Genomic DNA, 13,365 nt, shown 5'->3' with positions numbered 1-13,365 from the left:
AAGGTTAATAATAATAATAATAATAATAATAATAATAATAATAATAATAATAATAATAATAATAATAATAATAAATTGTTTCTACCATGTAGATGCAGTGACTTACTGGAAAATATGCTGGGGTAGAGGAAACATCAAATAAAAACAGTAACCATAACAATGAAAAATTCTACATCCTGCCAAGCTTAGGCCATCTTGGCCCAGGTGACCAAAGATCCTCCTTTTACTGGACATGTCCTACATGTCAACATTCTGTTTGGAGGTCTGAGAGGAATTCCAAAATGTCTTCTCTTCTGAGCCATAAAGCTTTTCCTCGTGTCTACCAATGTCTCATCAATCAAGCAAGAGGAAATGCAACAGATGTATTACTGCCACTGACTACTGCTGCAAAGGGGTTTTTTGTCAAGCAGTAAACATGATCAAAATGTTTAGTCTGCAACAATAGATATTAATGACTACAGAAAAACTGTTGTCTGCATCAGAAAGGCAAAGGAAAGGGGGAATAGTCAACAACGCTACAGGCTGCAGAGATACTGACTTAAGAGGAACAATCCCAGAGTATGGGGATGTGGAAGGGGTGAGAGGAATGTCACTGACCATATGGTGGTTTTGTTTTTGTGTGTTTGTGTGTGCGCATGTGTGTATGTGTTTCTGATGGTGGTGTGGAAAGGAAAGGAGGATCTGGATTGCTGAAGCAGATCAGCAGCACCAAGGGGAAGGGGGAGTGTGCGATTTCAGTTGAGGAAGAAGCAGGAAGGATGAGGGAGCAAACTGGAAAACAACAAATGAAAGTAATAATTTAAATGTAGATTCCATCAAGAGTATGTTTCTTTCAAAGTACAATTTTAAGTAATTGTTTTTCTCAGAGTTCTTATAAGTATGTTGCGAGCCAACAAGGCATTTTAATGAAAATAAGTTCATCAGAAAAACATGATTGATTGCATAATAAAATACATTATACGTAAAATAGCTATAAATAAGCCATATGAAATACATTTATATTCATATGATTGTTTTTGTTTTGTTTTGTTTTTATTTGGTAATGCCTTACTCAAGAAAAATGTATCTTAAATTTTGTGGTGCCTTGGCCTCCTTTGCAGTTATGACATCTGGTCACCCTGCCTTGGACTGGATTGAGGACTAGAGCATACTGTGTGAAATAGTCAATGACACCTCCCCATCCCCCCCACAAAATTCATAGTCAAATGCCTCATTTAGTTTAGTGAAGTTTTGTTCAAAAATTTCCTTCAGAAGAGGATCTCAGTGACAGTGACAGCCACTTTCATCATCACCAGTTTGACTATCCCTACAAGCTCACGTATTCAGCAGAAGTGCTGAATGGAGAATCTTGTACAGTCATCTGATTATGCACAAGTACCTCCATGCATTTTGGGATCTAGTTCTAAGGATGGAAAGAATATTTTGTTTGTTTGTTGTGTATCATTAGAAATAATGTGTTTCTATACAAGGTGGGAAATCTCATTAGGAAGACTAATAGAGGAACAGTTTTCTCTCTGTATGTGAATAGCCCAGAGAGGGGAGAAAAATACATGCAAGGTTAAAATAGTTGGAAATTTGCATCTCTATCCTGATGACATGGGAATCTGACTTGATTGCAGAAAGGAATCCATGTATATTTGGCTGAACAAAACTCGGAAGACAGAGTTTGTCATGTCTGAGATTGTGACATTTGTTCCAATGCTGTAATGATGTATTAAAGGGGATTTCTAGATAGGGTCTATCTTACTTTACAATATTTTTGTATGCCATGTGCACCTTATATTTCAATATGTACTACAGTGAGTCACACTGTTCCTTGAGATGTGTTCCTTGAGTTGTAAGTAAATTTAACAATTCTGTTACTATTTTGTAAGTAAAAACTGCAAGTTTAGCTTGCTTACATAGTGAGCAGTCACCTGTGAAATACTAATAGAATAATTATGTGTGCCCCTTCCCCCCCTTTTGTTCTTTTTTGTAAACATAAGTCCCAGTGTATCTTCTCAGAATAAAGCATACTGAGGTTGGAGTCTAAAAATATAAACTCTGAAATGGTGCAATCTGTGAGATTCAAAGTTCATTTTAGTATTCTGTCCACAAGTGACTTACAAACAAAGAAAAGTCACAAATACTTTGAACGTTATTTTTTTCCTCTCATGGATTCAGACTCATGCCATACCATACCGTATTATATTAACGATTCTCCTCTTTCAGTTATAATAAATTGATTTATGTTGTGTGTATATCCTGATTTTTAAAATAATATTCCCCCTTTGGTCTATATCTATATCTATCTATGTCTATAGCTATAGATCTATATCTATGGAAACAATTAACAAACAGGATTGAAAAACATAACAAGCAAAATAATAATAATAATAAAAATTTTATTTATACCCCGCCCTTCCAGGGATCAGGGCGGCTTACATAACAGTTAAAAACAGACACAATCCATAATAATACAAAAAATTAAAACATACAAATACATCAATACAACGAAAAATAACAGAAAAAAGCCCCATAGCCCAACCTCTTGGCCACGGAAAGAGGAGGGAGGCCCACAGGATATTTAATCGGGGACATTTTAGTTTCCACCTTTTTTAGTTGCTAAAGATGCTCTAGACCACAGCAGTCAGTGGTCAGACAATGCAAGTGATTTACAAAGAATATCACAAGTACCATCTCCTTCAGACATTTTGGACAATGTAGAATTTTTTGGATCAACAAACTTAAGACTCTATTACCACATGGCCTCCACGAAGAGGATAGTATCATCATCCACTAAAGAATGCTAGAAACAGCATTTTAAATTTCCATTTTGTGGAAGTTTTTAATCTTTAGCTATTGAAGAAGGTGGAAGCCCAAATGTTTTGCTTATGTTATATTTTTCAATCCTGTTTGATAATCACTTCAATATATATGTTGTTGGTTTGCTTTTTAATCTCTCTCTCTCTCACTCACTCACTCACTCACTTCTTTTCCTAGGACAGATATTTTCTTCTTTTCCCTGGGAATAATTTAATCTTCAGTGCAGCAGTCTGCTTACACTGCTATGATGGCTGAGCAACGAATTGCAGACACCACCCTGGATGAGGACATAAAGCCAAAGGAGCAGCTGACAACAGGATCAGTTTTCATGCTCCTTGCCTTACATGTCCCCTGCCATGAGAAAGGATGAATACATAATAAGCTCTTCCTATTAACTGTTTGACTAATGCTGTTATCCACCCTGAACCAGGAATAAAGGAAAGTATTTTGACTATTGGTTTGTACAAACTAAAACAGACCCACTGAATAATGGTTGAGCGCTGAATCAATACATATATATATATATATATATATATATATATCAATTGAGTCAAAGCCTTCACCCTAGTGGGGAATAATAATTACTTTCCCAAAAAACTGGTCTTCCTCAAGTGTCAATTTCCGATATGTGATGACTCCTCCATGGTGCTCCCATAACTGAAAACATGCTTAATGTACTGGATATATACATGATGAAATTCTCTAATAAGGTTACAGTCCACCCTTGCCTTACACGGAGGATCCATTCTGGACATTCCCCGTAAGGCAAAAAGCGTGTATGCTCGAGCCCCATTAGATATAATGGGGCTCACACACGCTGTGCAACTGCCATTCTCCTGATCCCCTGGCAGCTTCCACATAAACTGAAAGCCACCTATAATGAGCCCGCATATGACGTGGGCTCATTGTATTTCCAGAATGTTATGATGTCAGAAGGGAATCTTTAGATCTCAAAGTGTCTATGGAGTTTATCACACGAGGGAAAATTAAAAGTTTAAAATAGTAAGAACCCATTATTAACTCACAATTGTGCAAATGGTTTTCACATGTAAAGTGCTGTTATCCAGTGCAGAATCTGAGATCAATCTTCACTTGCATGCAAATGTGCAAATGTTTTTCACATGAAGGGACCAAATGTATCTCCATCCCCATAATGATAAAAGCACATGTATCCTGAAAAAGTTATCAAATGCACAAATTATTTTCACACGTAGACCACGACAAATCTCGGTGTATGTGTCCCTGCCTTCCCTCAGTGGCTGTTTCTTTAGAGCTCTGGCTTGGAGGGAAGGCTGAAGTGATCCCCAAACTGTCCCCTTTAAGGGAATGAGGACTTCAGCTCCCAGACATCTCAGCCATGTTGGCCAATAGCCTTGGATTCTGGGAGCTGAAATCCAAAATCTCTTAAAGGGGACAGTTTGGGGATTGCTGTGGCTGAAGCAGGAAGCACATACACAGAGAAACAGAGGAGCATTCCGGAACTCAGACAAGCATTCTGAGTTAAGCATTCATTCACTCTTCTCTCTCTCTTTCTCTCTCTGCCCTTTTGCACCAGCTGTTTGTTTTAAAACCTCTGGCTACAAAGAAGGGTGGGTACTTATTTTACTTATTCCATGGCACTAAAAGTAAACTTGCCACAAAGAACCATGGGAAATCTGGCAACAAACACAAAAACAGGGAGAATCCCATGAATAAACCACAAATAGCTTTCACAGTACAGCAATTGTGCAAAAAAGTGAATTAGTGAATGAAATAGAAATGAATTTCCAATATTTTCCCGAAAATGCTTATTTCCTGGTTCATGTCACTTTCTTGTTGGATTCTAAGCATTTTGTATGCAGTGTTGTGTGGAAACCATTCATGCAATTGTGCGTAATACACTGGGTACTTGTGGGTTCTGACCCTTTTAAACTTCCAATTTCCCCCATGTGATAAACTCATATGTTTATCAGAATTTGTTCACCACGTTTGTTTGTTTTTTATGTGGGGGGGGGGGTAGAAAGAAGTCACACCTACAAGTAAAGAAATAGAATGGCCCTCACAAAGGAAATGTGTTGGGAAAATTTCAATAATCGTAAGCATTCTGGTATCAAAGATTCCCTCATGGTGTTTCGTTTTGTTTCCTTTCCTTTCCTTCTATACTTATAGACACAGAAAGGATTTATGGATAAAAATCTTTGACATAAATTTGTAGTAGGATAATTGTGTATGGGAAGGGCCTGCTGCACAATCTATAGTCCTTATTCATAGACATAGCATTTTAGTCTGGAACATCAGGATGCAAAGGGATCTTGTAGAACCTGTGAAACATAATGAGAAAAAAAGTTGCAGCATTACCTTTCGTATCCTTAGACTGCTTTCTCAGATGCATAATGTCCATTCCATGCATCTGAGGATGTAAATCAAGTCTGTGAAAGTTAACACTAAAACTTTGTTCACTTGGTTAATCTCAAGGGTGCTACAGGATCTCTTTGCATACTACAGTCCTTATGTCATCTATGATGTGCATTATGTAGAAGAGTGTTTATAAGGACTCTGCATGCATTAAAAATAAATAACCACAAAATACCCTTTACCTGTGCATTAGTGGCCACCTCTCCATACGTAACCTAAAAAGGAGAAAGAGTTAAACGAAAAAGGGCAAGGCGATGTTCCAATTAGTTAAAAATATATTTCTTGGGAAACACTATTTTCATAATCCCAAAGGATTTTGAATGGACAATCTGAATAATAGGACTCTTAGATCCTTGGAAAATAGGCGATAAACATCAAGATTTTCATGGACGACTGTAAACACAATCCTAGCTTTTATGAAAATTCCAAATCTTTGTAATCAAAGAGAGAAAATGAGGTTGGGGATGTTTATTTCATGATATCTTCCAAACTGAAATTCTTAGTTATTTTACTGAAGTTTTTAGTTATTTCAGTTTAGATTCCTTATTATAAATATATATGATCCTTCTTGAATATATTCTGCCTCTAGGCTATTCTGAAGCTACAAATTTTACTATATCTTTGCCTGGTGCTTCAGTAGGAAACAACTGAAAAGAGATATATCCTCATTAAAACCCATAATAAAAGCCCACAGTACAGGTGTACAAAAACCTATTGAAATGAATGAGTATAAGCACAACTAGCTTTTTGATGGATTGTAGATTTCCTATGGTAGTGCTATAATGAAGCAGCAACCTTCAGTTGAAAAGAAAAATGTGTCCAAAGAGGCTGAAGCAAACAAAGGTAAGACTATAAGTCCCCTTTCCTTTTTTTTTTAGCTGAAATTTCTAACATTGCAAACAACTTGTTTAAGGATTAATAGAAATTCCAGCTGTAAATGTGATCAAGCTTCAAAATGGCAAAAGGAGCAAAAGTGTTAGATACATTCAGTAGCTACCTCCATCCCCAGATTACTTTCAGATCCATTCCACAATATGCATGCCAGTTTCTGGGGGGCGGGGGAACTACAGTTCTTTTCTTCTGGGTGCTGGTTTTTCTCTGTCCTTATAAAGCATAGGGTACACCTTGCACAATATTACTACTCATTATCCAACATTCTGAAATGAATTCATGCTATGTGAACATGTTTTCTGGATGGGAATTTAGTAGTGTGATATAGCCTTCAATCCATGCTGTCATGAGGTGTGATGTAAACATTTTGTGCCTCATGTATTCCAGGATTACTGGTTAGGACAATGATTATTATTACAAGGAACACAAGAAGTGGCAATGATCCAGAATTTCACATGCAAATCTGACCTGGGCCTACCTGAAAATGCCAAGGAATGAAACTGGTCTTTTACATACAAAATCTATGTTCATACACAGAGATGCTGTCCTTTTTGGCTTCATCTGCACTGCAGAAATAATCTAGTTTGACACCACTTTAACTGCCATGGCTCAATGCTATGGAATTCTGGAAATTGTGGTTTTGTGAGACATTTAGCCTTCTCTGTCAGAGAGGTCTGGTACTGCAACAAACTACATTTCCCAGAATTTCACAATATTGAGCCATGACAGTTGAAGTGTCAAACTGGATTATTTTTGCAGTGCATATGCAGCCTAGGAGTCTCCCCAAAATCTAGGCCCTTATTTTGTAGTTCTTTTCACCTAAAACCAGTTCTTATAATATAACTTCTCTCATCCAGTTCTACCTTAGTCATTTAAAGATTTGATCCTGCCAGGCTCTCTCCTGTTGTACTACAGAAAACTGTCACTTTTCACTTGGCAAATCCAAATATTTCTGGATCATGACCACTCCATGAGGGTGTTGTTGCAATTACAGTAACCCTTTGCAACTGTTAAGAATCTTCAGTCCTTTAGCACCTTCTTCCATGGCCAAGAGAGACTCCAGATAGTGGCAGTACTCATCCTCAGCCTATTCATTCTCAGAGTCCTCAACCAGGTTGGATATAACGCCCTATGAAATCAATCATAGATTGATCAAATGCTAGATTGAGAGAATTTTCTTTGATTGATTTCATAGGATGTTGGAGGTTCGTTAAGGACTCTGAGGATGGGTAGGCTGAGGGACCTGAGGCTGAAGCTGAAGTTGAGCCTGAGCCAGTCCCTAGTTCTTCTCTGCCAGATCCAGCAGAGCCTGTGGCCTCCCAGGAAGGTCAGCAGCCAAGCCTCCTGGCAGCAGATCCTTCAGGCATGGATGATGGACAAGGGACAGTACCTACCTTCAGCCAGCAATGAGCAGAAAGGGAGGGCCTCTGGCATTCAAGGCGGCTTTATGAAAAACACCAAGGTAATCAACACCAGCTAGACTCTTATGGCTAGGGAATTTAAACAGGTGCAGGACTCCAGCCTCTGTGTCAGGAATTATCTGAGCTTTCTTGCTAAAGCACTCTTGATCCTGACCTCCCTTGTTTCCTGGCTGGAAACCCTGCTCTTCAGATTTCTGGTCACCTTCTGTCCCTGACTTCTTGACCTTGGATTTGTCTATATGTCTCGTCACTCTCTGGAACCTTGGGCTTCGGATCTCTGACAACTCTCTTGGTTTGTACTCTTGGACTCTCTTGCTTGCTTTGTTAGACTGCATTAAATTTTGGATATTGTGCTGTGTGTTGCTATTAGCCTTCTTGACTGCTTTCCCAGGACATAGGGCAACATTGTGACAACACATAAATGCTGTCGGTTGTGTCCTTAACAGTCTCAGAAAAGCACACTAATCTCCTACAATTTTTATTACTGATTTATTCCTACAAAATAGATCACTACTATGAACTTGTTGGTGAAGCATGGTGCTCCAGTCGATTCTGTTGGCAGTGGAAAGCTTTTGTCTAATGATATTGACCAAAGGACAGATCTATTATTGCCCATGCAACGTATAAACATCATATACAAATGTGATGCTAGGCAGGTGTTCTTATGTTTTATAGGCATGGGTTATTCTATATACTCACGTGATTTTTTGGTAGTAACATTAACTGGAACACTGGATGGTCCACTCCCAGCTGTGTTGAAAGCCCTCACTGAGGCGAAATACATTGTATTGGCTTTGAGATTGGTAATGTTTTTTGCTGTGATGTTACCCGTGACTCTGACTTTGCTGGTTGTAGAGTCTCTTGAATCATCTGTCCAGTATAAAACCTAACATTTAAGAACAAAGACAATGCATTGCTTTTCTCCAGATACAACCTTGGTAAGAAAGCAGACAAGTTGACAAATAAGTGTTTTAAGAAGGACAGCTGATTTTATAATTGAAGTCATCAGGATCTAAAAGCAGACTTGAATATTTATAGCTTTTACTGCATCCTGAATACAAATAGGGGGAACCATACCTACAAACCTGGAATGCTTTGCTTTATAGCTATCCACAGGAGACATGCTGATAAAGTAATGCTTAAAAGAGAGCTAGCATGGTGTAGTGCTTTGAGTATTGGATTAGGACACCGAGAGATCAGCATTTGAATCCCTGCTCAATAATGGAAGCCCATTGGGCAAGTCACACTCTCTCAGCCTCAGAGGAAGGCAATGGCAAATCCAAATCTGAACAAATTTGCCAAGAAAAACCCATGATACCATGATAGGTTTGCCTTAGGGTCATGTTAAGTCAAAAATGGGTCAAAGGCACACAACAACAACAACAACTTAAAAAGTGTCTATGAATAATTTAAGCATGAAAGAAAAAAACTTCAAAAGGAATGAGGAAGAGTTCTTGAGGAAATTTAATTATTAAATTTCCTGTCCATTTAGTTACAGTTTAACAACTATAAATTCAGACCTTCCTTTAAGCTCTAGCAAAATTTGATTGAGGAGAACATGAACTCATTCTCCAAATGTAGATTCTTACCTAACTATGCACAAGAGTTACCAGAAAGTTTGGATAAATACAAAAAATCTTAGGGGAGATAACCCTAACAAGAAATAGCACTACAAGAGGTGTATGGGGAACAAAACAACCACCACCACAACAATTCTATTGACAGTTGAAAATAGTAGGTAGAAATATAATACTGACTGACGAGGTTCTCAAAGAAAGAATCTTGATAAATTGAACAGTATATTTGAAGGAAAAGAAAATCTAATTGGCAAATGGAAAATAGCATGCAAAGCCTTGTGCCTGTGAAGAGAAAACCCATCCAGAATAGTGAAGTTAAAAAGGAAATGTATTTGTGGAATAGTCACACTGCATGAATGTGCAACATGAACTGTTGGCACAAAAGGAGAAAACCTACTTAAAACAAAAAAGGAAATTCTAGAGAATGTAGATTATGAAGGATGGAGAGGAGACTGGTAGAGGTGCGGACGTATGCTATATATATATTGGATGAACCAGACAAATTTGTTTGAAAATAGCATAGAATATGAAGTGTATCACCTCATAGCCAAGAACTCGTCCTGTGTGTCTGTTCCATGCAACTGGATTCCAAGAAACTTCCATTTCAGATGCAGAGATACTTTGTACAGAAGTTCCAGTTGGTGCTATCTGTGGCTCTAGTAGGAGGAGAAAAGGACTGAAGATCTTGTAAAGACATATTTCAGTAGACCAAATCTGAATTTAGCATTAATATCAAGCAAATAGAAGATACAGGCATATACAGTGTGCCCTTTTTTTACACGGGGGATCCGTTCTGGACACCCCCCCGCATAAAAAAGCATATGCTTGAACCCATTGAAAATAATGGGGCTTGTTCATGGCGCGGTGGCGTGGTGGTGCATGTGCACCATAGGCATGCACCCCATTATTCTTAATGGGATGTGCTGCCCCTTGTGCCCCATGTGCTCCCACGGACTCCCTAGCAGATTTCAGCGTATACTGAAAACCACATATGGTGCGTCTGCGTATGACATGGGCACACTGTAAATCATAACAATTTATATCCATATCCAAAAAGTTCCTGCAGCATCAACAAAATGCTGATGATATGGCATATTACCCACTGAACCACTACAGTATCATGTTGTCATTGTGGACAAATATATCAGTGTGAGAATTTTGGATGAGGCACAAATCCTACATTCTACTGCAATTGCCAACATAAGATGACACAACAGTGTCATAAATGTTAATCAATGGATAGCTTTGCTTACCATCTTCTCCAGAGTAGACAATATATATTGGGCTCAGAGTGCCTACTCCTTCGTGATTGAAGACTCCCACTTTTACTTCAAAAGGGAATAATGGTGTGATGCTTTCATTCCTGTAGATATATTTGGATGCTTCTACTGAGGAAGCAACAGCTTTTGTCCAGCTTGCTGAGCCAAGGGGCCGGAACATAATGATGTATCCAAAACCTTCCCCATTTTGTAGTTCCTCAGGAATTGACTGCAAGAAGCACAGTAATCGATCAATAACCACTTGCAAGCACAGTATACACTTTTTAAATTGAATCTTCACTCTATCTGTATATTTTAGTTGCATTGATTTGGTTGACTGTGCTTCCGAGGAGATAATAATGTTTGCTCCATCAATCAATTTAATATTGAAAATAAAAAATAAAAATAAATCTATTAAAACCAAAAGACCTTATCAGCAGCATTAAAAGAAGGCACAACATTTTCAAAATTAAAAGCTTTTCATTATCAGCTCAGTCTGAAGTTGATTTTCCCTCCCCGTAACATCACAGGCACAGCACAAAACACAAGCTTTAATATGTTGAGCTGCTAAACTGTGAGGAATTACAACAGGAGGGAACCAGTTGTTGCTGTCTAACGTTTTTGCTTAATCTTCAGGCCAGACTATATGAGACACACAAGATCCATGAATGGATTGCCTGACATTTCTGATTTATTTAATACTCACATAGGATGTGGTGTATGCAAATTTAATTGGAATAATGAAAATTAATTCCTCTCTCTTTGCTATTTCCATTCCATGTGAGAACTGGAAGGTACCTTGCAGGTCATTTAATTCAATGCAGTATCTGCAATACAGAAAGGATCTATGCCATCCCTGACACTAACTGTCCAGCCTCCACTTGAACATTCCCAGTGAAGAAAAATCCACCACTTGCAAAAGCAGTCTTCCCCACTGTTGAACTCCTCTTACTATAAGGATGTTTCTCCTAGTGCATAGTGGAAAACTGCTTTCCTGCCATTGCCCTCCATTGGTTCTAATCCTGCCTTTTAGATCAACAGGCAAGGCCCAGACCAGGTTGGGATCAGTGCAGGGGGTATCTCACTCCCCAAATATGGGCCCCATATTGGGAGAGAAGTGACATATAAATCAAATTTTCTGTCTTTCCTCCTGCCTCTTTGGATGAACTCTCTACATTTCTGAACTCTTCCAAACATGCAACCTGTCCTCTTGATCCAATTCCTACTCGTCTTCTAATCTCTATAGCTCCCTCCTTTCTGCCCTCACTTCTCCATATCTTCAATCTCTCTCTCTCTCTACAGGCTCCTTCCCGTCGGACTTCAAACATGCTCTCATTTCCCCAATTCTGAAAAAAACATCTCTTGACCCCTCCTCTTTGTCTAGCTATCGTCCAATTTCTCTTCTCCCCTTTCTTTCTAAGGTTCTGGAACGGGCTGTATATTCACACTGTCTTAAGTTTCTTGAAACCAACTCCATCCTCGATCCCTTTCAGTCTGGTTTCCGCTCAAGGCATTCCACAGAGACAGCTCTCACTAAGATCTCGAATAACCTTTTACAGGCCAAGGCTAATGGCCTTTACTCTGTTCTCATCCTTCTCGATTTGTCTGCAGCCTTCGACACCGTTGATCACTGTCTCCTAATTGACATACTCTCTGACTTTGGGTTCTCAGACTCTGTTCTCGACTGGTTTAGATCTTACTTGTCTGGCAGATCTTTTGCAGTAGTTGCAGGGGGTCAGACCTCGGCTCTGTTCTGGGTCCCCTTCTGTTTTCTCTCTACACACTGTCCTTAGGAAAACTCATTAGCTCTTTTGGTTTTTCCTACCATCTGTATGCTGATGACACCCAGCTGTATCTTTCTGCCCCTGACCTTTCTCCAAGGCTTGAACAGCAAGTCTTGTTTTGCCTTACAGCTGTCTCGCAGTGGATGCGCCATCGGCGTTTGAAGCTCAACATGTCCAAGATGGAGCTTCTTGTCTTTCCTTCTAAGCCCACCCTTCAACACTCCTTTTCTGTCTCTGTGGACAACATTTCTATTCAACCAGTCCAGCAAGCCCGCAGTCTTGGTTTTATCTTTGATTCCTCTCTGTCGTGTATCCCTCAGATCCAGACCACAGCCAAGGCTTGTAGATTATTTTTGTACAATATTGCCAAAATCCGATCATATCTCTCCGCCTCTACTGCCAAGATCCTGGTCCATGCCCTAGTGATCTCACGACTGGATTACTGTAATGTCCTCCTGGCTGGGCTTCCTCTTTCTCACCTCCGTCCTTTAATCTCTGTCCAGCATTCAGCTGCACGCTTTATCACTTTCACCCACCGCTCTGACCACATCTCTCCTGTGTTGGCATCCCTTCACTGGCTCCCTCTCCCTTTCTGCATTCAGTATAAGCTCCTGCTGTCGACATTCAAAGCCCTCCATGAACTGGCCCCTTCTTACTTATCAGACCTTCTTTCTCCTCACCTTCCCACTCGGGCCCTCCGTTCTGGTAGTCAAGGGTTCCTATCTCAGCCCAGGATTTCCTCTGCCCCATCCCGGATTCGCCCCTTTTCACTTGCTGCCCCTCACTCCTGGAACCTTCTTCCCCCACAAGCAAGAGCCATCACTTCTTTAACTAGCTTCAAAACAGAGTTGAAAACCATCCTGTTCAGAGAAGCCTTCCCAGGCATTACATAATTGTTGCTTACTATCTGATGTTCTTTTGTTGCCTGTTTATCGAACCATTTCCTGTATTGCTATGTATTGTATATGTATTATCCTACTTGAGAGTATGTATTTTCCCTGGATGAAGATTAACCTTCCATTTTGAAGCCACTCCCTCCCTCCAGTCCATCTGCCTTGGTCCAGGCCTCGGAAGTAGAGAGGAACTGCTGGACCTCTTACCCTTTCACACCACCACTCCCTTCTCCTTCTGTGTCATGTCTTTTTAGATTGTAAGCCCGAGGGCAGGGAACCGTCTAACTAAAAGATTGCATGTACAGTGCTGTGTAAATTTACAGCGCTTCATAAATAAAGGT

The 13,365-nt window shown here is 39.5% G+C and overlaps 1 protein-coding gene and 1 long non-coding RNA gene across 8 annotated transcripts in view; both read right to left on the bottom strand.

The window, feature by feature from the left end:
• LOC121922680 overlaps nt 1-13,365 on the bottom strand; it is a 365,925-nt gene that overhangs the window by 62,896 nt on the left and 289,664 nt on the right. The gene's annotated exons all lie outside the window — the stretch shown is intronic.
• LOC121922678 (contactin-6-like) overlaps nt 1-13,365 on the bottom strand; it is a 193,882-nt gene that overhangs the window by 11,430 nt on the left and 169,087 nt on the right. For 5 of the 7 annotated variants that reach the window (XM_042452387.1, XM_042452385.1, XM_042452384.1 and 2 more), the window contains 3 exons: nt 10,342-10,576; nt 9,629-9,744; nt 8,211-8,397 (listed from right to left, as the gene is read on the bottom strand). In XM_042452387.1, the coding sequence (XP_042308321.1) occupies nt 8,211-8,397; nt 9,629-9,744; nt 10,342-10,576 (538 nt within the window). Of the gene's footprint in view, nt 1-3,830; nt 3,979-5,381; nt 5,415-8,210; nt 8,398-9,628; nt 9,745-10,341; nt 10,577-13,365 lie in introns of all 7 variants that reach the window. The other 2 variants (XR_006102209.1, XR_006102208.1) reach the window with 2 other exon arrangements.

The sequence above is a fragment of the Sceloporus undulatus genome, chromosome 2 (assembly GCF_019175285.1).
Source record: "Sceloporus undulatus isolate JIND9_A2432 ecotype Alabama chromosome 2, SceUnd_v1.1, whole genome shotgun sequence".
In the NCBI taxonomy this organism is placed as follows: Eukaryota; Metazoa; Chordata; class Lepidosauria; order Squamata; family Phrynosomatidae; genus Sceloporus; species Sceloporus undulatus.
This window is presented reverse-complemented; position numbering and strand designations above follow the sequence as displayed.